This window comes from Lactuca virosa, chromosome 2 (genome assembly GCF_052849685.1).
Source record: "Lactuca virosa cultivar CGN04683 chromosome 2, Lactuca_virosa_CGN04683_v6, whole genome shotgun sequence".
Taxonomy (NCBI): Eukaryota; Viridiplantae; Streptophyta; class Magnoliopsida; order Asterales; family Asteraceae; genus Lactuca; species Lactuca virosa.
In genome coordinates, this window is record NC_136427.1 from 171,408,380 (window position 1) to 171,430,291 (window position 21,912).

The 21,912-nt window shown below is 32.0% G+C and overlaps 2 protein-coding genes across 4 annotated transcripts; one reads left to right on the top strand and one right to left on the bottom strand.

The window, feature by feature from the left end:
* Positions 1–5,171: 5,171 nt before the first annotated feature.
* On the top strand, positions 5,172–7,479 carry LOC145159730 (protein SINE1-like). Its single transcript, XM_079078765.1, has 3 exons — positions 5,172–5,422; positions 5,738–6,954; positions 7,045–7,479. The coding sequence occupies exons 2-3, from the start codon at positions 5,746–5,748 to the stop codon at positions 7,360–7,362; spliced, it is 1,527 nt and encodes a 508-aa protein (XP_078934891.1). The 5' UTR covers positions 5,172–5,422; positions 5,738–5,745; the 3' UTR covers positions 7,363–7,479.
* Positions 7,480–8,973: 1,494 nt separating this feature from the next.
* Positions 8,974–14,691, bottom strand: LOC145159731 (glutamate dehydrogenase B). 3 transcript variants are annotated; one of them, XM_079078768.1, is made up of 11 exons: positions 14,452–14,691; positions 14,252–14,349; positions 12,039–12,067; positions 11,695–11,814; positions 11,503–11,616; positions 11,199–11,420; positions 11,020–11,094; positions 10,492–10,608; positions 10,180–10,430; positions 9,927–10,089; positions 8,974–9,229 (listed from the first exon to the last, which is right to left on the bottom strand). In XM_079078768.1, the coding sequence occupies exons 4-11, from the start codon at positions 11,800–11,802 to the stop codon at positions 9,044–9,046; spliced, it is 1,236 nt and encodes a 411-aa protein (XP_078934894.1). In that variant the 5' UTR covers positions 11,803–11,814; positions 12,039–12,067; positions 14,252–14,349; positions 14,452–14,691; the 3' UTR covers positions 8,974–9,043. The 3 variants fall into 3 exon arrangements, with proteins under 3 accessions (XP_078934894.1, XP_078934893.1, XP_078934892.1); XM_079078767.1 differs by having other exon boundaries at positions 12,039–12,137; XM_079078766.1 differs by lacking the exon at positions 12,039–12,067 and having other exon boundaries at positions 14,452–14,690.
* Between the last annotated feature and the right edge of the window lie 7,221 nt (positions 14,692–21,912).

Consider the following 21,912-nt stretch of genomic DNA (forward strand, 5'->3'; position numbering starts at 1 on the left):
GTGAAATCATTCTGATCATACCCATGCCGTCCCTCGACGACATTGGTTCATCTGCATCACAGGGGCAAACGTCTACTCAAACACTAGCGACGCCGGCAGCCGGCTCTGCAGCGGAATTCATAGCTAATATGTGGCGTCCGCCGCCCGCCACAACAGAGCATTTGGACACAGTGACCACTACAACGCCACAAGGGAAACCAACTCATCAATCTCAACTAGATAACAACCGACCTCGGCCTCCTCCACAACAAACGAAGACAAGTACTTGGTCTCCAAGCACCATCTCGTCTTATCCGCAACAGATGACGACGGGCCACCAGTTCTCCCCCATGACAAGCGTGCCACACATCCCGCTCTTCGCGTAACAGCCGATGTTCAACTCCTACTCTCACCATCTCCAAGGAACATTCCCCCAAGCAGCGCAATTGCAAGGGAACAATGCCTAAATAACACCACCCCATACATCAACCATGCTGACCAACAACTCACTGATTCGATTCATCAAAGACCTCCATGGCCTCGCGCTGTTTCTACAGTAACTGGATAAGAGAATCCACGACCAACCGTCATCGCGGAAAATCTCGTATATAGACACAAGAGCGAAACCCTCAATCCAAGAAACCAAAAAACAAAGACTAAACTTGTCTCCACATCCACTCGGCTCTAAAAGCCCCCACGATTACTCATAGGAATAGCTAAACAAACATTGCGGCCTATTTCAACCAACGAGTTTATTTCAACCCAAGTTAACGCTACAAGCCAAATTGTACTCTTACAACAGTAACAACACTCCTGTAACGACATATTTCAGCTAATGGGCCCACCTAACGGTTTATTTCAACCCATGTGAATGTTATGGTCCACCCATAGTCTTACAATCACTTCCATTGCTACAACCCAACTACAGTCTTTCCTGCCATGGTCCTCCCATAGTCTTTCATACAATACAACAAAATAATCTAACATACACAGATATGAAAGGGACCCCTAGACTACTAGACCCCATTAGGTGTTTGGTCGTGCTTCGAACCCCAATGCGTTCATCAAACATGAACAGTCGGAGAGGCCCTTACACAATCCTCGACCAGAGCCTAATCACTAACTCTATCCTATGCTGCCACCGATGCTCATAGTCTTCATACGAGATAACTGACTGCCAAAACAAAATCCATTACGCGAGCTTCACCCTTGACCTCAATCCGAACCTGCTACCCTCAATACTTAAATATATAACTTTGAGATAATCTGCAACTCTTCAATATTGCGTCCTGAATAAACGACTCTCCCTCTCTTAGAAATAACTTTTTGAACTCAAATTTAGGCTCGATATTGCTAGCAAACCCAATTGACTTAAGGTTTATAAACCTATTATGAATTAATGGTACACCATTTTTTGTTTAACATCTCATGACCAAACACACAAAGTCACTTGTTTATATGAAAATGTTTCCAGGTGCCTATATCATTGTTGTGGTGATGTAGGATGCCTTCAAAGGCAGGCTTTAAACTTTTTTCAAAGTAGGTTCTAAAAGTTTCCTATATAAATTATAAACAATTTGAAGTATTAGGTAGGTCATTAGACCCAACTGCTCCTTAGTAAACTCCCCCTGCTAGCTGAAAAACTAGGTGTTTGCTAAAAAATAGCTGACAAAAATAACGTATGGTAAAACTAGTTGATAAGTTAACTGAAAGTTATAAAATAACATAAAAATGTACTTAGAAGAATATGTTTTTGTAATTAACTAATAGTAGAGAAAATTACACGGATGGTCCCTATGGTTTGTCGTTACTTACACGTTTGGTCCCCAGAAAGATTTTTTAACTCGGATCATCCCCGAAACTTTAATTTGTTACCCGCCCAGTCCCTCTGCTAACTTTTTTGTCTCTTTAGGTGTTAGTAACCCCCATAGTGGGGGCATTTTTGTCCTTTCACCATTGCAAGGCCTTTAAACCCATCCCTTCATTCCCTTTTTTTTTTCAGTTTCTTCTTCTCATTTCTTTCCTTCGTCTTCTTCTCCTGGTGTATGCGATCCAAACGATCCAGACAAGATGGTGAGGCAAGACAAGAAAATAAATTTTCTGAGTTGCCTTAAAAGCTACAACCATGATGTACAGGTTGGAACCAAAGAAGCCCCATATGTTTTCTTTATTTGAGATCAATATTCTTACCCTCGATTCCTCAAATTCTCCATATTCTTCCCCCCTTTTCTCTGTATTCTCCTCCACCACAATTTTGGAAGGGATAGATCACTCCCTTTTTCCTTCCTTCTATTATATCTCCCACTTCAATTATCCGGAACTGTAAATCGATTATTGATTAAGGGTTGAACGGAAAACCTAAAGTTTTGATCTTTCCAGATCCTCGGGTTCGTTTTAATGGAAGTGGGTTTTCCTTTTCTTGTGTTCTTGGTTGGTTTTTAGATTAGGGTTCTTTGGTAAATGTTTTAATGGAAAAGAAGTGGGTCTATTTTAATGGGTCTCTTCTTAGCTTGTTGTAGACTTTGATTGTTATGTGCAAGATGTTGATTTCATCACATCGTTTTCGAAATCCAGTTATTGGTTTCTTGATAAATTAATTTGTTTCAGAGATACCATTGAAAACTTACTCTTCTATTTGAGGTAAATTTCTAATTTGAGTTTGTATAATAACATAAAGCTTGATCTCAGATATAGTGATTTAGGTGTCCAAATCATTTCTACAGTTTTTTATTGCCCTATTTTTTCCATTAGTAATAGCTTCTCCAATTTGTATCTGGATCGCATGGAGAAGAAGACGAAGGGAATAAGTGAGAAGGGAAGAAGTGAGAAGACGTAACTGAGAAAAAGAATGAAGGGGGTGGGTTTTAGAGGCCTTACAATGGTGAAAGGACAAAAATGCCCCTGTTGTGGGGGTTACTAACACCTAAACAAACGGAAAAGTTAACAGAGGGACTGGGCGGGTAACAAATTAAAGTTTCGGGGATGGTCCGAGTTAAAAAATCTTTATAGGGACCAAGCATGCAAGTAAGCACAAACCACAAGGACCATCCGTGTAATTTTCGCTTAATAGTATATTCAATTTGAAAAAAAACTAACTTATAAATTATTTTTTGTTTGTCAAATATACCACTTGAAAAATAAACTAATTATGGCGCCAGAAACACAAGCTAATACACATTTTAATATGAGCATACCAATAATTACAAAATAAAAGATAATTTTAAATGAACTTCAGAAATAAAATAAATTTAACATACATATATTTTGAATTTATGATAATCAGAGTCCTAAAATATTTTGGAAAATCATTATTAAAATTTATAAGTTTGGATATCCAAATTTCAAATAATTTTGATTGTTATTTTAAATATTGAATTTAAATATATTTGTTGACCCATATAAGAAACAACAAAATAACATAAAATTTGATATTTGAACTCTTGATGATACTCCAAGAAATTATTTAATAATTGATATTTGGTATTAAATTATACAATTGAAGGACCAACTGTATTATTGAAACTGAAAGGGACAATATCCACAAGTATTACATTCCTGGTTCGTTGAGAGATGGGATGCATGCATATGAAATATATTTGTTTGAGCAAATTTACGTTAGAATTAATTAGGTGGGCCCTTATGATATTAGTAATTCTGTAGGGACTATTTTGTAATTTACCGTTTTTGTCCATATTTTTGGTATATTCTGTTATGGACCATCAAAAAACAAAAAAGGAAAAAGATGTATAAAAAAGAGCGGGAAGATTTAAATAAATTCGCTGGTCTCATGAGAATTTAAAGTGAATTACAAGAATGCCCTTTTTCACCATTATTATTAATAATAATCATAATAATAATAATCACATCACCCATAGGGGTGGATATTAATTGGAAGAGGGAGAGGGGCGGAATACTACGAGCTTAAATTAAAAAGGAAGCGAGTTATAAGTCAAAACCTATCCTAATGTCTAGAAAAAAAAATTTATTGTTAACATGTTCTTGAGATTAATAGCATGACATAAACTATAAAGTAAAAATAGAGATGATAAATTAGATAGAGATGATAAATTAGGTGATTAATTTTCATTTGCCGTGGTTTAGATTTTTGTCTTATTTAATAACTTTTTTAGTTTTTTATATTGTATTGTTGTTTATAATTTTGTCAATATAAAGTAAAATATAGATCATAAATTAGACGATTAAATTTTCATCTATTGTATTTTAGATTTTTGTCTTGATTTGATAATTTTTTTAGTTTTTATATTGTATTGTTGTTTAGAGTTTGGTCAATTTAATATATGAATAAGATGAGTGATCAATTTTTAACAATGAATATTATAAAAAATTATTTGCACATCGATTTATAAATGAATGTTTAATGTCATATATTGAGAAAGATATGTTACCTGGTATTAACAATGTTAAATTTATAGATTGTTTTCTTAATATGAGCCCTTGGTTTAAACAAATGTAAAACATTTACTAGTATTTATTAAATTATGTTTGATTTTTGCTATTAAAGTTAATGGTATAGTTGTATAAATGATATTGGGCATGTTCGGCAAAACAAGTTGGTAATGTTTTGTTAAATGTTACGTGAAATAGCTTTTACATTTGAAACGTTTTGCTTAAATTAAAACTAAAAACTTGTAGTGCCAAATGAGATTTTTTTGTTTAGAATTAAGCGTTTTATCGAACTCTAAAAGCTAGAAGCTCTCAAATGTTTCGTGCTAAACACACCAATTATTAACAATTTGACTTAATAACAAAAAAAGTATAACCCGTTTTTTTGTCACATCATTTAAGCTGGACACACATGAATTTAGATCCTGAATTTATGAATTTAGATCCTGAAATTGTTGTTATGACCGGTTGTTGATAAACTTAGTTTTATCTATTAATCTGGATATCAATCATCTTATTTTGAAGTAACTTTTAAATTATAATTTATTTGTTTTAAAATAAATATTTTAATCTTGTATTTCAAACAAACATTTTTTTAAAGCTCTAGAAAACTCATTGTCTAACAAACCTATAATCTCCCAAATAAATACTCATAAATATTATTTTGTCTAATAGACATATAAATTAAATATCTGAGGGTATAATAGTCAAAGCAACAAAAGTAGACGAGGGAAAAAGGAAACATTTGAATTACTTTGGAAGCCCTATATACGATGGGGGGAAAGAAAAATACTCGGGTCAATTGAACGGACAGCTAAGCTCTTACAGTATCACGGAATCCACGGTGCCCAATTTATCCAATCAAGAAAATCCAGACCCTTCTTTCATCAAATTACATACACACAGTCGATCCGTATTACAAATTCTTTAATATTCATGTCAAAAAGCAGAAACCCATTTTCTTCATTTCTTAATTGTTTTGTGTTTTTATGAGCGATTAAGTCGAAGTTAGCATCAAGAGCCTTTTCATCTCACACAGGTACTACTCGATACTATACCAATGTTGATAATTTTGTGTTCTTGTAATGTGTTAACTCGATTGAATGAAAATCCGAATGTTTTTTCGATTTTTGCACTAGCGTGTAAGAGAATTCTTGGGTTTTTGTTTGATTGTAAATTTGTAATTCCAATTTCGTTTACCCACAAAGAGAAATGAACTTCTGGGTCTTCATTGCTCTAGTTATCTTCTTATTTGCGTTAATTGATAGAACAAGAGTTAATAATTCACTTAATTCAAAGATTGTGTTGTATCTGATTGCATTTTTTGATGTTGTTGTCTGGTTTTCGTTTACAGTGAACTGAATGGGAAGAAATCTGAGTCCTGTGGTTAAGCGAGAACTTGAAAATCTCGATAAAGACGCCGATAGCAGGAAATCAGCCATGAAAGCATTGAAATCTTACGTCAAAGATTTGGATTCAAAGGCGATTCCAATCTTTCTTGCTCAAGTTTCCGAAACCAATGACACCGGAACAACTTCAGGTGAATACACAATCTCACTTTACGAAGCTCTTGCTCGTGTTCATGGCACAAAGATTGTCCCCCAAATCGACAACATCATGTCCACCATTATTAAGACCTTAAAATCCACTGTAACATCTTTCGCTCTTCATCAAGCTTGCTCAAAGGTAGTCCCCGCCATCGCTAGATACGGAATCGACCCCACCACTCCAGATGACAAAAAAAGACGAATCATTCATTCCCTTTGTAAACCCCTTTCCGATTCCCTTTTAGCTAATCAAGAAAGTTTATCTTCTGGTGCTGCTCTCTGTTTAAAAGCTCTTGTTGACTCTGATAATTGGCGATTTGCTTCAAGTGAAATGGTGAATGAAGTATGTCAAAGAGTTGTTGGGGCTTTGGAAAAACCCATGCAGAGTAATTCACATATGGGGTTAGTTATGTCTCTCGCTAAACATAACAGTTTAGTTGTTGAAGCTTATGCGAGATTGTTGATTTGGTCGGGTGTTACGATATTGAATACGGGTGCTTCAGAGGGGAACTCTCAGAAACGATTGGTTGCAATTCAAATGATTAATTTTCTTATGAAGTGTTTGGATTATAAGTGCATAATGTCTGAACTTAACTTTGTAATTGAAGAAATGGAGAAGTGTGAAGGTGAAGGTGATCAAATGGCGTATGTTAAAGGTGCTGCCTTTGAAGCAATGGAAACAGCAAAGAGAATCTTGATTGAAAAAGGTTCGAAATTTAAGGAAAATGGTAAAAAGGGTGAATCTGATTTCACTTTATCACCTGAATCACAAACCATGGGTTCATTCGGTGGGTATACTTCCATGGTTGACTCACCCGTTTCAGTTGTTGACTCTTCAAAAAGTGTGAGCAGAAAGCTTTGGAGTCATGACAATGGTGTGGTGGATGTTTCTTTGAAAGATGGGTTGTTTTCAAGTAACAAAAGTGTTAATGAAAACGGGTTTTGTGAAGATGAAGGAGATTATGAAGATGGGTTTTCAGGATTCTTTCAGAAAAGTTCAAGAATTGTTACTCCTACTCCTCAGGTATTTGAATATTTGATCTTGTTTTCTTTTGAATCTTGATTAATCGGTTTATCTTTATCTTATGCTATGCTTTTTAAAATCTTGTTACAGAGAGCTCGATCTTATATGGATATTGAGAATGTTAAGATGTACACAACTCCAAGAAAGCATGTTGATGAAAATGTTGTTGTGAGTGATCTTAGTGATTGTGTCACTCATGAAGATGATGAACAGGATAATCTTACTTCAGAATCAATGTCTTCAACTCAAGTCATTACACATGAAGGGGAATTAGTTCTTGAAACTAAAGCAACAGTTTGGTTATCTGGTTATAGATTTGTGTTTGGTTTTGTTGCTTTGTTTGCAGTGATTGTTTGTTTCTTGTTGGTTGGAGATCTACAGGAGGATTTTAATCTTGTTCCTACGTGATTTTGTTAGGTTGTACTTTGGTTGATGTATGTTTGAGAGACTCATGGATTTGAGACTTTGTATTTTGTAGGTTATATGTACTCTCTTTATAAGAATTAGTACAATTTTTTAAAAGAATTATGTAGCTTGACTTTAAGTTTTCTTATGTATGAATAAATGTCTTTTACCACATTGTTAATTATGTTTTGATTAGATTTATGTATTTTCACAAGTCGTAATGCTTGTCAAAGATTTTCACAAGAATGATGCCTAAATAATTATAAAAAATCTAAGTTGGATGTTTTATAGAAATGATAGCATAACTCCGTTGTTTTTAATAATTAGTAATAATTGAAAAAATGTATATAATTACAATCAAGTTCATTATGAGATTGTAGCAGGTGAAGAACAACAATTTAAGATGCCTTCGTATTTTAGACTGCTTGTAAACATGTATAATAATTCACATGTCTTATTATTATTGGCAAATGTATGATGACTCACATGTCCGGTTTTTGCTTACAAAATGCATATACAATCTATTTTTATGTAAAAGATTTATAGACGGGGGGTTAACCATTTGGATAATATATCAACGTCTTGATTGAAAGAAATTCCTAAGAATCCAACGAACAAAGTAAATAGAATCACTATAAGTATTGGGAAAAATGCAGTATTATCCTATTAGGTATATGAATACGTCTTGGTATTGCCAAAATATCATATTTCTTACATTCTCAACAAATTTATATACTTTATTTGAAAAAAGGACATGGATTCTTTTTCATTTTTAATAAAGTTACAAAACTAAAGTTTTTGTTATTTATTTCGAACCTTCTTTACCCCATAGAGATATTGAATAGGAGGTATTTTTTTTCACTATAATTTTGAAAATGAATGTTTAAATGTCCTTCAAAAGTAAGAAAATAGATGCGACACATAAAATGCGGTTAATCCCAACATTCTTGTTTACAAAATGCATAATAATTCACATCTTCGATTCTTGTTGGCAACATACATATCAAAATATCTTTTACAAGATGCTTGGAGATTATAGCAAGTGAAAGACCAATGGTCTGAACACGCTTGACATCTTAGCTTTAATTTAAAAATCAAACAGAAAGACAACTTTCGAACTCCAAGTGGTCTAAGATACAAACTAACTTAGACCGTTGTTTTATTCTACTATAATCTCCAATCATTCAATAAATATATTTTGATATGTATTTTGCCGACAAAAGTTATACACAAATCCTTTCTCCTCATTTTGGAAAAAATCAAATTTCTAATTCAGAGTTTAATGTTGAAAACGATTAAGGACATAATAATCATAATCATCATCAACACAAAGAACATACGAATTACTAGCCAAAAAAAAAAGTTGGTCCAAACAAAAAAGTACACAAAAAGTTTTTTCAAAACATAATATAAATTATTTGTACTCATAAAACTCTTCCATATGCATAAAACATTCTTGGAAGTTCCAAATATAAACATAGTTTCACAAGTTGCTACTTCCACATAAACTTCCCAAAAACCATTACAAAATGAGCAAACATAGAAAACAAAACAAAGTTAAAAAAAAAAAAAAGACTACCGGACTCAAGGCCCATGTGAAAACATCATAAAACATGTTAAAATCAACCTTCCACATTCGTTTTATTAAAGTGGAGCTTCATATTTATTTTGATTGGTTGGGTTCTTAGGCTTCCCAACCTCTAAGAACAGTAGCTCTTGCAACACGATTGACTCCCAATGTAAAAGCTCCCATACGTAAATCACAATTGTGAGTTTTACACATCTCCTTCACATCTTTAAAACCTTGCACAATATATTTCTTTAACTCTGTGTTCACTTTCGCTTCATCCCACATAAACCCTTGAATATTCTGTATCATAAAACCATTTTCTTCACTTTACTATTATTATTCTGAATAAATTACATTTTTGGTCACTGTTGCATGTAAAAATGCCTATTTTTGGGATCAAAATTGCAGAAATTAACTATACTCTGGGTACCAAAAACGTTACAAGAACCTTACATAAGGACCAAAATTGCAAGAAATAACTTTTTGGGACCACAATTGAAAGAATAAGCTATACTCAGGGACCAAAATGTAACTTACACTAAATTTTTGGTCAATGAGTTTAGGAGATTTTTTGGGTTTAAGGAATCTGTTCACAATTTTGATGTTCCACTGATATTGTGGCCCATGAACGTTAAATTTCAACACTAAGGTGTTACTTTTTTAAAATGACCATTTTGCCCTTGGACCACAAAGACCAAATTCGGAAAAACGTAGTATACTATGATAAACCTTAACTAAAAAGTAAGAGAAAACAACAAATTTTGTTCTCAAAATGTTTTTGTAAGAAACGCACAGTTTTGGGGATTCGTTTTCTCAAAGGGCAAAATGGTCATTTAAAAAAGGTTAACAGCTGAGTAGTTAGATACTTAGATATCAAAATTGTTAGGTAACATGAAAATAACGACCAAAACTGCAAAGCACATCCTTTAAGGACCAAAATCAGAAAATCGGCTAAAACCAGGGACCAAAAATGTAAAATTTAGTTTTGAAGATTTACCTGAACCCATTCAAAATAACTAACAGTTACACCTCCTGAATTTGCAAATATATCAGGGAGGATAACAACGCCTTTCTTTGTTAAAATCTCATCGGCTTCAGGATCAGTAGGATGATTAGCTGCTTCAATTATGAATTTCGCCTTAATCTCATTCGCATTTTCCCTTTATTATCAAATATTAGAATTAAATTAATTCACTGATCAACATTATATATATTATAAATTTGATGAAAAAGCTGGTTTCCTAAAGAACCTGTTGATTACACCACCAAGGGCAGCTGGAATGAGAATATCACAATCTTCAACAAGAATGGAATTGGAATCTATTGCATTTGCACCACCAAAGCCTTTTACTCCTTTGTGTTCCTTGACATGTTTCATTAGGGTTGGAATGTCAATTCCATTCTTGTTATGTATTGCTCCACTTATATCACTCACTGCTACAACTTTTCCACCCGCTTCGTGAATCAGTTGAGCAGCCCACGAACCAACGTTTCCGAATCCCTGAGACACCAGAATGGAATCAGAATATGTATGCTTGTTTATATGTATGTATGACATATACCTGTATGACAAACCGTTGACCGGAAACACTCATTCCGTGGTCATTAAGAAGGGCTTCTGTTGCAAAAAGTACTCCTCTTCCAGTTGCAGCATCTCTACCCAATGATCCACCAAGATCCTGTAATGATTTTGGAAGGAATGGAATCATTAGAGAGCATTTGGTTCGTTTAATGATTTTGGAAGGAATGGAATCTATCTAAGGAATTGGAATATAGAAGGAAATGGAATATAGTTCAAACTTATTGAGTTGTTTCAATACACATGTTGAGGGTATTTTGGTCTTTTAGGAAGAATGGAACTAAATTCTGTCCACTTGGCAACCAAACACGCCATGGAATGAGATCTCATATTCCGATTCCGTCGGAATTGCCAAAATCGACAAACAAAACATGTGTTTCCAAATAAAAAGTTTCACACAGAATGATTCAATCAATTTTAAATGTAAAGTAAAATGTAAAATGTATGTAACTCAGATTCCTGATAAAAAGGGTAGTTTTGAAATTCAAGGAAAAAAGGAAACAGGGCTTACAATAGGTTTTCCAGTAACAACAGCAGGGGAGTATCCATGGAATTTGGAGTATTCATCTAAAATCCAAGCCATTGTCTGTTCAAATTTCAAATTTCAAATTACAAAATACAATAATCATAAATCATTTTTGTAAGGTATAATTTATAAAATTTTAAACTTCAATGAATAAAAAAACAAACCTGGGGATTAGTTCCCATATCAGGAGCAGGAACATCGGTGTGGATTCCAATCAAATCATGAATCTTTTGAGTAAAAACTCTAGTTAATCTTTCCAATTCGGAAATACTCAATTCCGCCGGATTACATCCGATTCCACCTTTCGCACCACCATACGGAATATTCGCCACCGCCGTCTTCCACGTCATCAGTTGCGCTAAAGCGTTAACCTCATCTGGATCAACCTTTTTAACAAATTCACAAAATTAATCCATATCGATAAACATAAATTATAAATTCGATTACTAAATCGTTAAAAAGACGCACCTCTGGGTGGTATCTGATTCCCCCTTTCATTGGCCCACGAGCATTGTCATGTTGAACCCTGAATCCGACGTAAGACACCAAACTACCATCGTCTTTTGGTATTGTACACTCGACCTATAAAGATTCTTGATTTCGTAAGTAAAAAATCAACAATCGAAATTAATAAATTAAAAAATAATAAAAAAATTGAACCTTGATTTCCCTAAATGGAATGAGGAGACTCTTTTCGAGTTTGGAGTCTAAACCCAACAGACGAGCTGCGAGCTTGAAGTTACGATTTGTTGCTGCTAAAGCGTTCATTTTTTTTTTTGTCTAATGAAAGAAGAATGTTAAGAGAAAATAAGTTGAATTATGTTTGAGAAAACAAAGGGGATTAATACGAATAATTGAAAGGTAGCACTAAGGGATTTGTATATATATACTATAAATATACGGACTTTTTTTATAATGGGAACAAAAAGATATATAAATTTATGTTGTCATGCATGAGTTAATTGGGTGTTTAAAGAAGAAGAGTCTATTTCGAGGAAGGATACTCGGAGAAAAAAAGTGTTTCTTTCAAGATCTGCAATAGCCAGCTTTATTTTATTAAATGTACACGTGGACAAAATTTTCTTTTATTCCGGCAGTTTTTTCTGAAATAAAATTGGAAAAATATATTTGTGTATCTCTGTAATAAATTGGACCTTTATAAAAAAAAGGTTTGATTTTGATTGTGTATATTTAAGCTTTTCATTATTTTGTATTGAGATTGTGATTTGGGGTTTGTGTTAATTGTTACCACATTAAAAACGATAACTGTTTGGTGCAATGTATCTTGTTAAATTTATGCATTTGTTTAAGCAAAAGAGAAAAGGGATTATCGATATTAAATTTATAAATTACTGTATTAAACACTCGAAAAAATAAATGCGAAAATGATGTGGCGTTTAAAATTAATTAATATTTGAAATGGTGCAATGCATAGTTGTCCGGACAGGTCATGACTAGGGTGGGGAAGTCAACATCTATCCATAAAATCCTCTTCAAATTAATTTTTTTTTGTTTTAATAACATTTATTTCTATTAAAGGCTGCTTAAATTATGTAAATATTTATAAATAAATAGATTTTTTCTGACGAATGATCATCGGATCCTAAAGTATCCTTTTAATAAAAGCAAAATTAACTGACACATGATAGTTAATGTCATTAATATCTTCAACCAAATATTAAAAAAAAAGTTGTATTTTCCATTTTTCTTGACAATGTAAAATACAAAATGTTGAAAACATGTTAAGCTGGAAGAGGTAAGATCCACGTTTCATGAATACATTCAAAATTGCACATCTTTGTCGAGTATCGACCCATGTGTTTTTCTTTATAAATATTTTAAAAAATATAAATTATTTATAACAACATATAATAATTTAAAACACTAATTTGATTAGGATGGAAATGTGAGAAGCATTGTCAACATGCCGCGTATGGATATAGTCAAACCAAGCCACACAACTACAAAAGCCATCGCTATCCTCTTAGCTCTCAACGACTGATATGAGCCACCATGGGCAAAATGGTCATTTTACATTTGGATAAACATATGACATGGTGACGATGTTAAAAACCCAATTAGTCAAGATTGAGGTATATGCTTCATTAAACGTATTAAAATTTGTACTTTATGCTTTAGAAGTTGTATTGTACACGTCATGTGAAAATGTGTACACGTAAATAAAATGGAAGATTTAAACTTCATTTCAAAAAGCAATTTTACTTCCGAATTACATTAAAATGTTATCAAATCGCTACTAATAACCAATGAGGTCATTGTGAATTATGATTTTTGAGGTTTTCGAAAATGCAAAGGTTATAATTAATTTGGAGATGTGAAAATGGAAATTACAAAAATGAGTGTAAATTATAAATTGACTTCCAATTAAATATATGACTAGTATTTGAATCTCTAATGACTAACACTTTTATAGATATTAAGAATGTTTTTCGGATCAGAACACATGGTTAGATCTAAGATTATCTCTTCCTAAATTAAACAAAAAAAAAGAGAGATAATTTTATTTAAGAGATACAACACATAAATTAAAGAAATGTACGAAACAATTTGCTGCAAAAATTAACCCTAAGAATATTTTCGTGCATGAAGGGGAAATTTTATCAGTTACTAGATTACCCATGATCTTCATTGATATTTTTTTTTATATAGAAATAATAAAATTATAAAATTTGTAATTTTTTATCCCAATTCTGACTTAAAAATAAATAAATAATAATAATAACACAGAACGAACCAAATTATTAACAATTTTATCCGATTTAGGATGTAGAATTGTATATGCATGAAAAGGTAAATTCTAATTGGTCAAAATCCAGACACTTGCAGAAAAATGCTCCAATTAAGAAAAAGAAATCCAAGCCCAATTGGTCCAAAAAAGAAAAACTATTTAAGCCCAAATGATCCAACCCACAATCCGACCCGAATGTTCACAGGATCATTCATGGTGCCAAAACCCCCAATTTACTACTGCAAACGAGGAGAAACGAAAACGGAAAAACCCTACCGGAACAGACTCATGCTACCTCCATCGGAGCAATCACGTTTCTAAAGTTAAATTAAGCTACAGATTCACCAAAATCAATTCGCATGCAGATGATCGATCAACAAATTCAATCTAAAAATTGAAAAATAAAAAGCAAAACAAGGAATTGAAATCTGAATGTCGATCATATCTGATAATCGAAGTAAAGTTTACCGGATCGTCGACTGAAGAAATGCCGGAGATCAGAGGAGAGTGTCGGAGCGACAGTAGAAAACCTGTTCTTCACTCCGATAACTCCGCAACTCACTTCGCTGGTATATATAGCAGTGAAATGACATTTAAAAGTAATCAAAATCAAAATGGAAATCGAAATAAATAAAGCAACTAGAATCAAGTTCGTCATGAGCAATTACCTCTCAAAATTGAAAACAATGATGTCAGATAATTAGAATATGTGCTTATCAAATTGATGATGGCAACATGAGTGCCCCAACTATGACGACAGGAATAAGCTACTCATCATCCACCACTGATTCAACAGTACGTCAAGCACGAGTCGCAATAAATCGATTAAATAAATTAGTTGAAGATTGAAAACATAAATAGGGATACTAAAAGCAATTACGAAATTGACACCAAATCGATCTTTCACGTGAATATGTTCTCTTTCATCAGTTCATGGACCATCCTAAAGTCTAAAGTCTAAACTCTAAACTACCCTTCGTTTCAACTTGAAGGCATGGACAACAGAATTTATAGAACATTTTTTCTTTGAATAATGAATTTAAAAAAAATTAATTTGAGTTATTTTTATTTAAAAAAATTACTTGTTGAGATTATTAAGTATAATCTCTGATTAATGATAAACAATATACAAATAAAATAATGTAATTAATTTAATTTAATTATATAAATATTTAAATTATAACAATTGTATTATATGTTATTTATTTATTTATTTTGTTAGTTATTAAAGTAATTACTTCGTTAGCTCTAATTAATGATAACCAATTACAAATGAAAACAATATAATTAATTTAATTAAATTCTATAAATATCTAAACTATAATAATCCTCTTATACGTGTCATTTGTTAGTTATTAAAGTAATTATAAATTATTCAAATCATAAAAATTCCTTAAAAGAATATTGCTAACATGCTATTTTGTTAAACTCAGTTATATAATTCTTAAAATCTTTAAATTTACGAAAACTTTATAAAAACACTGCCACGTGTAATCATAACATACGTCAAATATCAAAGGAAAAATAAAGGGTTCGCCACCACATGTCTCTAATCAATTATGTAAATCAATAGTTTAAACCACACTAAAAGGTAGAACATTTCTTATTTTTATAGGAACTTCTTTACGAGAAACAACGATATCTCCACTTATAGTCCCCCTAGGATGTAAAATATATCTCTTAACACTAGGAATGTTTGACGAACAGTATCAAAAATCATTATTATTTTCACACAATAAAAGGTTAAGTGGTGACGCCCTAGACAACATTATGATCCTAACGTAGCTAATAGACAACATTAGCATTCTACAAACTATACGATATGTATAACACATAATATTGTGGTTAGTTTAAAAATAAATTATTTAACATTTTATGAATTTAATCATGATGCATTTCAAAAAACAAATGATGTTTTTATTGTGATTTATTATATTTTTTAATATAACATTATTTTTAACTATTACTATTCTTTTTTAATACAAAAATTATTTATTTAGAAACTTTTCATCATAAAAAAATAATTTTTGGATAAATTTTTAGTTAATTTGGCATTTTAAAATAGGTTAAATTAGGTTATATATATATATATATATATATATATATATATATATATATATATATATATATATATATATCTTTTTTAGTTATTAAAAATGGTATTTTAACATTTTTTAAGTACATTTGAATTTTTTATTTAAGTTTTGTATTTACCATTTTGTTTAAATTAACAAATTAAGTATATTATATTAGTAATTTAAAAAGTTGTATAATTAAAATGATAATGTTTTATATTGAGTAATATATTTAAATGGATAAATTAAGTGTATTAGGATAAAATTTAAAAAGTTAGCATTAAAAGTAAAACAATTTAATACGTATATATAGGAGAAATTTGATAACCTTTAAGGTAATCTAGAAGGGTCCTTATGCTTCGCATGGGGTAATGGATGGGAAGGATGAATAGTTTATATATATATATATATATATATATATATATATATATATATATATATATATATATATATATATATATATATATATATATATATATATATATATATATATATATATATATATATGTGAGAACAACTATTTCACATTTCTTCATTAATTCTTTCCTCTGCCTATGCCACCAAAACATCCATTTCTTTAGCAGTACGTTAGCATGTTTTTATTTCACCTTTTAGCACATTTCCAATTCTGAGTGTCAAACAACAAAACATGTAAATAGATAAAGAATGATAAAAAGGTTGTGAGAACGATTCATGTTTAAAACTTATAAAATATATATGAGAAAATGAAACTAGACTTAGGAGGCAAATGGAAGGAGAAACTTGACGGGTTGGTTGTAAGAATTAGCAATACATTTTCATTTATATGTTTTATTATTATAAGTTATAGCATTATACTTCCATAATTTCATAATAATTGAGCAGGTTTTCAAAATACATTTTCCTTATAAGGAAAAAAATTATAAGTACAATGTCTTAAATGGAAGTATAATGTTGTAATAGAAAGGATCCTAAAGGGCAAGCAACCACACTTTTTTGGATGCTGAAGTTCAACCCTATATACAAGTCCACTATGAATTATAGTATTCAAGGCAGACGATAGACATAACTCAGATATCAAATGTTCCTCATGTTTTCTGTACCCCTCAATGGTGTGAGACAGCATAAGTGCATTTACTTCCCATAGGAGTAGAAAAAAGGCAAAGAGTAGAAGCATTTGTGAATATGATGGTGGATACTTTGTAGATAACATAACTTTTCTTTTTCGAGTGGAAGATAGAGATAAATATATTTATCATGTTGGATAAGCTATAGTACATGTTATTGTGTTAGAATGGTGAATGACCTAAAGTATAGATTGTATAGTAGTCCTTTTTTGTAAATGTTAAATGTGCATTTATGAAAAAAAGGTGGATTTTATACGAAACATGCAACACAATTTTGTTTTAGGAGCAAGAGATGCAATATTTATTGGTAATGTGTTTAACAGGGTAAAACATGGTTGCATAATTAGCATCAGTTGCATATATTGGTAAAAAGTTGAAACATTGTTGTATAAATGGTAAAAAAAGTGGAACATTGTTGCATGAATAAAGATGTAACAAATGCCAGCCCTTCAGGATTCATGTAATCCTGTAAATGTTATAATGTTGTATATTTTGGTCTCAGAATAAAATGTGGATGTATATTTCATTTAAATTAAATAAACACTTTCTGCATAAATTGGGAATCTGACAAAACGTTGTTGAATAAATGCACATTTAACCCATTTTGGTAACTAACCCTTATAAAACACAAGCTTACAGTTAACTATATTCGTTTAAAACAATGAGCACATACCTTAAGAATATGACAAAATAGATCATTATTTATTGTAGTAGATGTTTTTTGCTCCACACAATAATAACAACATAGCTAGATATTAGTTATCCAAGTGGGCAACAAGGTTACTCACCTTTAGATGTTTTATTAGAACATAATTTTAGCTCTTGAAGCCCTATATCTGCTCTTGTTCCAGAATTTGTCAAAACAACAAACTAACTTGAATATCATTACTTATGGTACAACTAGTTTTGCATAACTTAATCCCATACTTCCACCATATTCATAGGTCTTAATTTCATTTGTTAAAACCATTTATACTTAACTATTAACTTCTCCATTTGTCTTAATCCATCAAGACATAAGTTCAACTTCACTTATTTAGTAGTTCACCAAACTAGGTTTTAGAATCATCATCTTCAATTTCATATATTCAACCATAATTTGACAAATAACAGTTGAAAACATGTTTACCATGCCTGTTACAAGAACGCCACTAATATTTCCTTTAATTACATGTTATATAAGTTGTAAGGTTTCATCACCCTTTCCAATTTCACCATCAAAATTCATCTAAGCTTATATGGAAGAAAACATTACCTTTAATCCAAGTAATATAGTTTGATTCTTGGATTCTCTTGGAACTCCCTTGGATTTGGCTTAAAATCTTTATCGCGAACTCCTAAAATCACCCCTTAACATATCCCAACTGATGTGTGTTTCAAATAAGAAGTTTATAACCGACACATACATCACATGTTATAGTGTGAATTATGGACCTCCACGGTCGTGTTCATGATGACACAAATCGTGTTCCACCCAAAAGTATTCAAAATAGAAACCTATTTCATTAAAAATTATTCCCACATATTATTAAGACTTCTATAATAAGACACAACCCGTGTCTCCTTAACACGATCATGGTCCAAATAATAAGGTAGTGTACTTTCAGCGGAAGCTTCAAACGATCATAACTTCCTAATACAAACTCTGTTTTAGTTTATTCTTTCGCTCGTACATTATAAATATTCATTTCTATATTTTAAGACAAAGAATTAGTCATTTATACATCTTTTAGTTTGATTTTCATTATTGCAAACATTAGCAATCACTCAACGAGTCTATTAGAACTAACAAAAAGTTCTTCCACAATATAAAGCCACTTTCTTAACACATTAATCATCAACATTATCAAATATTTTTCATCACATAGTCAACTTTAAAAGAACAATTAAACACCTCTATGACATCCCAAAAATTATGTCTAAAACTATAGACAATCAGTTCACCACGAACCTCTTTGTAATCTGACCTATTGAGATTTAATGCATATTTTGAAAAATATAGTGTCATTACAACTATTATAGGATATCAAATGGTATCTTACATCCAATTATGTAAAATCTCAAACGAATCAAACAGCTCAAACTGCAACCCTGGTTAATACGTCTGAAAAACTGAAATTGCGTATTAACTAGTTATGAGTGAAGAAAACACTCTAGTCTCATACAACATGTTCACCTGTTTCCAAAAATATAAAGAACATCCAAAACGGAGTTCATATGCAAAAGATACGACCGTTATAAGAAACCAAACTAGTATAACACTCATTTTCTTAAAACTGCTAAAACCGTTCCTATCCGTTGAGGCACTTGCACACCTCAAATGGAAATTCCGAGAGATTTTTGGACTCAGACTATATTCTAATATTTAATTCCATACTTGAAATTTTTTTAGTAAAAATATTTGTAAAAGTTGAAAAATCGGACGTTTCGGGTCAATTAGAAAAATTAATCCGTTCAGGTTTTTGGAATCCTTGAACTCTACTCTATCATACGCCACTTTCAAAAAAAAATATTGGGTATCAGGATTTTGGAATGCAAATCTAGAAGCATTTTTGGGACTTTTTGCTATGTGTGACATCACCATGGCCCACCATCCTTGCAAGAGGTGATCAAAATCAGCCATGGGAATCCGAACCCCCTCCCTTAATTACGTCCCTACCCTCCCATCTCCTCTTCCACCATTCCTCTTGGAGTGCACACTTTCCCCTACATAGAATCATGGTTGTGTTTGTGTGTTAGACTAGCTTTTGAAGCATGGGCATTACATGGCCTTGAGAGACTTCATGCACTATAATAAGAGGCCATTGCCTCCCTCATTTATCACAAACCCATCATCCAACAATCTCCTTTACTCCCTCTCCGTTGCTCTCTTTTTCTCGGTCCAAAAATCCCCCACCGGAGGTGCCTTCAACCGCCGAGAACCACCACTACTCCACCCCTTTTTCCCCCTATTTTGTAGAGCAACCACCAAAACTTGGTTGCCACCTCTTGCTGCCATTTTTCTGTCAAAACTCCAAAACCAAGTCTCGAATTTTTATTGTTTGTTTCGTGTGTATTAAGCCCAAACAACCAGATCAAAATTCGTTGCTATTTTGTGCTGTCTTGCGGTGCTTCCGGAACACGATCACATTCTCAAGTCTAAACCGAATTTACGTATCTAAGGTGAGTGTTGCGACCCCTTTTTATAGTTTTTATATGCTTTGGGGAGGGGGGGGGGGAGGGAATACATGTGTTCACATATTTCGTTGATGCAAAAACACTCTTGAAAAACATACTACAAAATGCTATGATTTTATGTGAAAAATTGTGGTCCATTCAAGACCTATTTTTCCCATCTTAAACCATATAGTTTGAAAAAATGTTTTGTATGCAAGTAGATTAGATCGATACCTTTTCAACCACTACTCGCACATGTTCATATGATCTTTATACAATTTATTATGATATTTGCAAAATTGCATATCATTGTAGTCCTTTTTCGGACCAGACTGTAAAAATGATCATTTTCACCTTATTTAGGTTTCATATCAGGCCATAGAAAAAATTAGGGGCAAAGTAGACTCAATTTATAACCTTGAGAATCTATGGATAAATATTCTGAATCCCAATGATTTTTGTAGAATTTTTCTAAAACAGGGACAAAATCGACATTCTAGATTAATTTTCCTATTTTGGCTTTAAATTACACACACACACACACACACATATATATATATATATATATATATATATATATATATGATATGTGACATTACCACCTCGTAGTAAGTCAAAGATCAAACTCACTCCATGCATGTATGTGTGTGTGTGTGTATATATATATATATATATATATATATATATATATATATATATATATATATATATATATATATATAAATTAGAACATATACATGTACTTATGATCACTACTTTGAAATGTACCTCTTTATAAAAGTGATTATATTACAATTTTACGTGTATACCAAACATACTTGGCTTTTATAAACTTTATACAAATCATTATGCCTAGTAACTTATCCACATATAAGATAGGGCTGAGATTTATTCACATACCTTAGTTAAGGGCTTTATAGTGAGACACTATTCATTAGTTAAGTCTAAACACTTAGCATACCTACACTACTATAACTTTTAGTCCTCGGAGCGAGATACGTATGTATAGATCTATACGGGGTTGACATCCCCACCTGCGGTTGCTAGCTACAACCTTGACCGATCAATCGAGCGGGTGATAAGTATATATAATCATTACTACAACGTACAATAAAGTGTTGTAGGGGGTACATTTAGTCACATGGCTCGGTTATAGGACTCACTATAAACATTAACTAGAATCTATTTCTCTCTCTCACTACAAACCATGGACTTGGTTTCTCTCAAAACAGTTTTAAGTATGGATTTACTTATGTAAAGACACCTCTTAGTTTTCAAGGTTTATTCAAAGACTCTTTACAAACACAATTTTAATTATGGTTGTAGTTACAAAGAAAATACTTTTTAAACATTTTTAAAAGTATCATTACTGCTGTTAGCAGAACACCTGTAACTTTCACCAACCTTGAGTTGACCCTCAAAACTATATGTATTCTTAGGAAATTAGTAATCAAGCATTTCAGATGATGGAATGGTCATGGTTTTCAGCCAATCTAGTTTACTAGTTTTTGTTATGTCTGTCTACTTATTTAAGGCAATTCATGTACTATACTATTATCTATAAGAACACTGTATTCAAACATCAAGATGGAATACAAATGGTGTTTTGTTTATTGTTGTATGTGTGTCATATATTCAGTTTACCCGTGATCAATGAACTAGGTTGCACAGCCCAACATGTTCCACCGCCTTGGCCGGGGGTGTGACAGATTGGTATCAAAACTAAATCCCTATTCTAATAAATAAATAATTTTTATCTCCTTTTGCCAAGTGTCACTCTAATACAACTCCT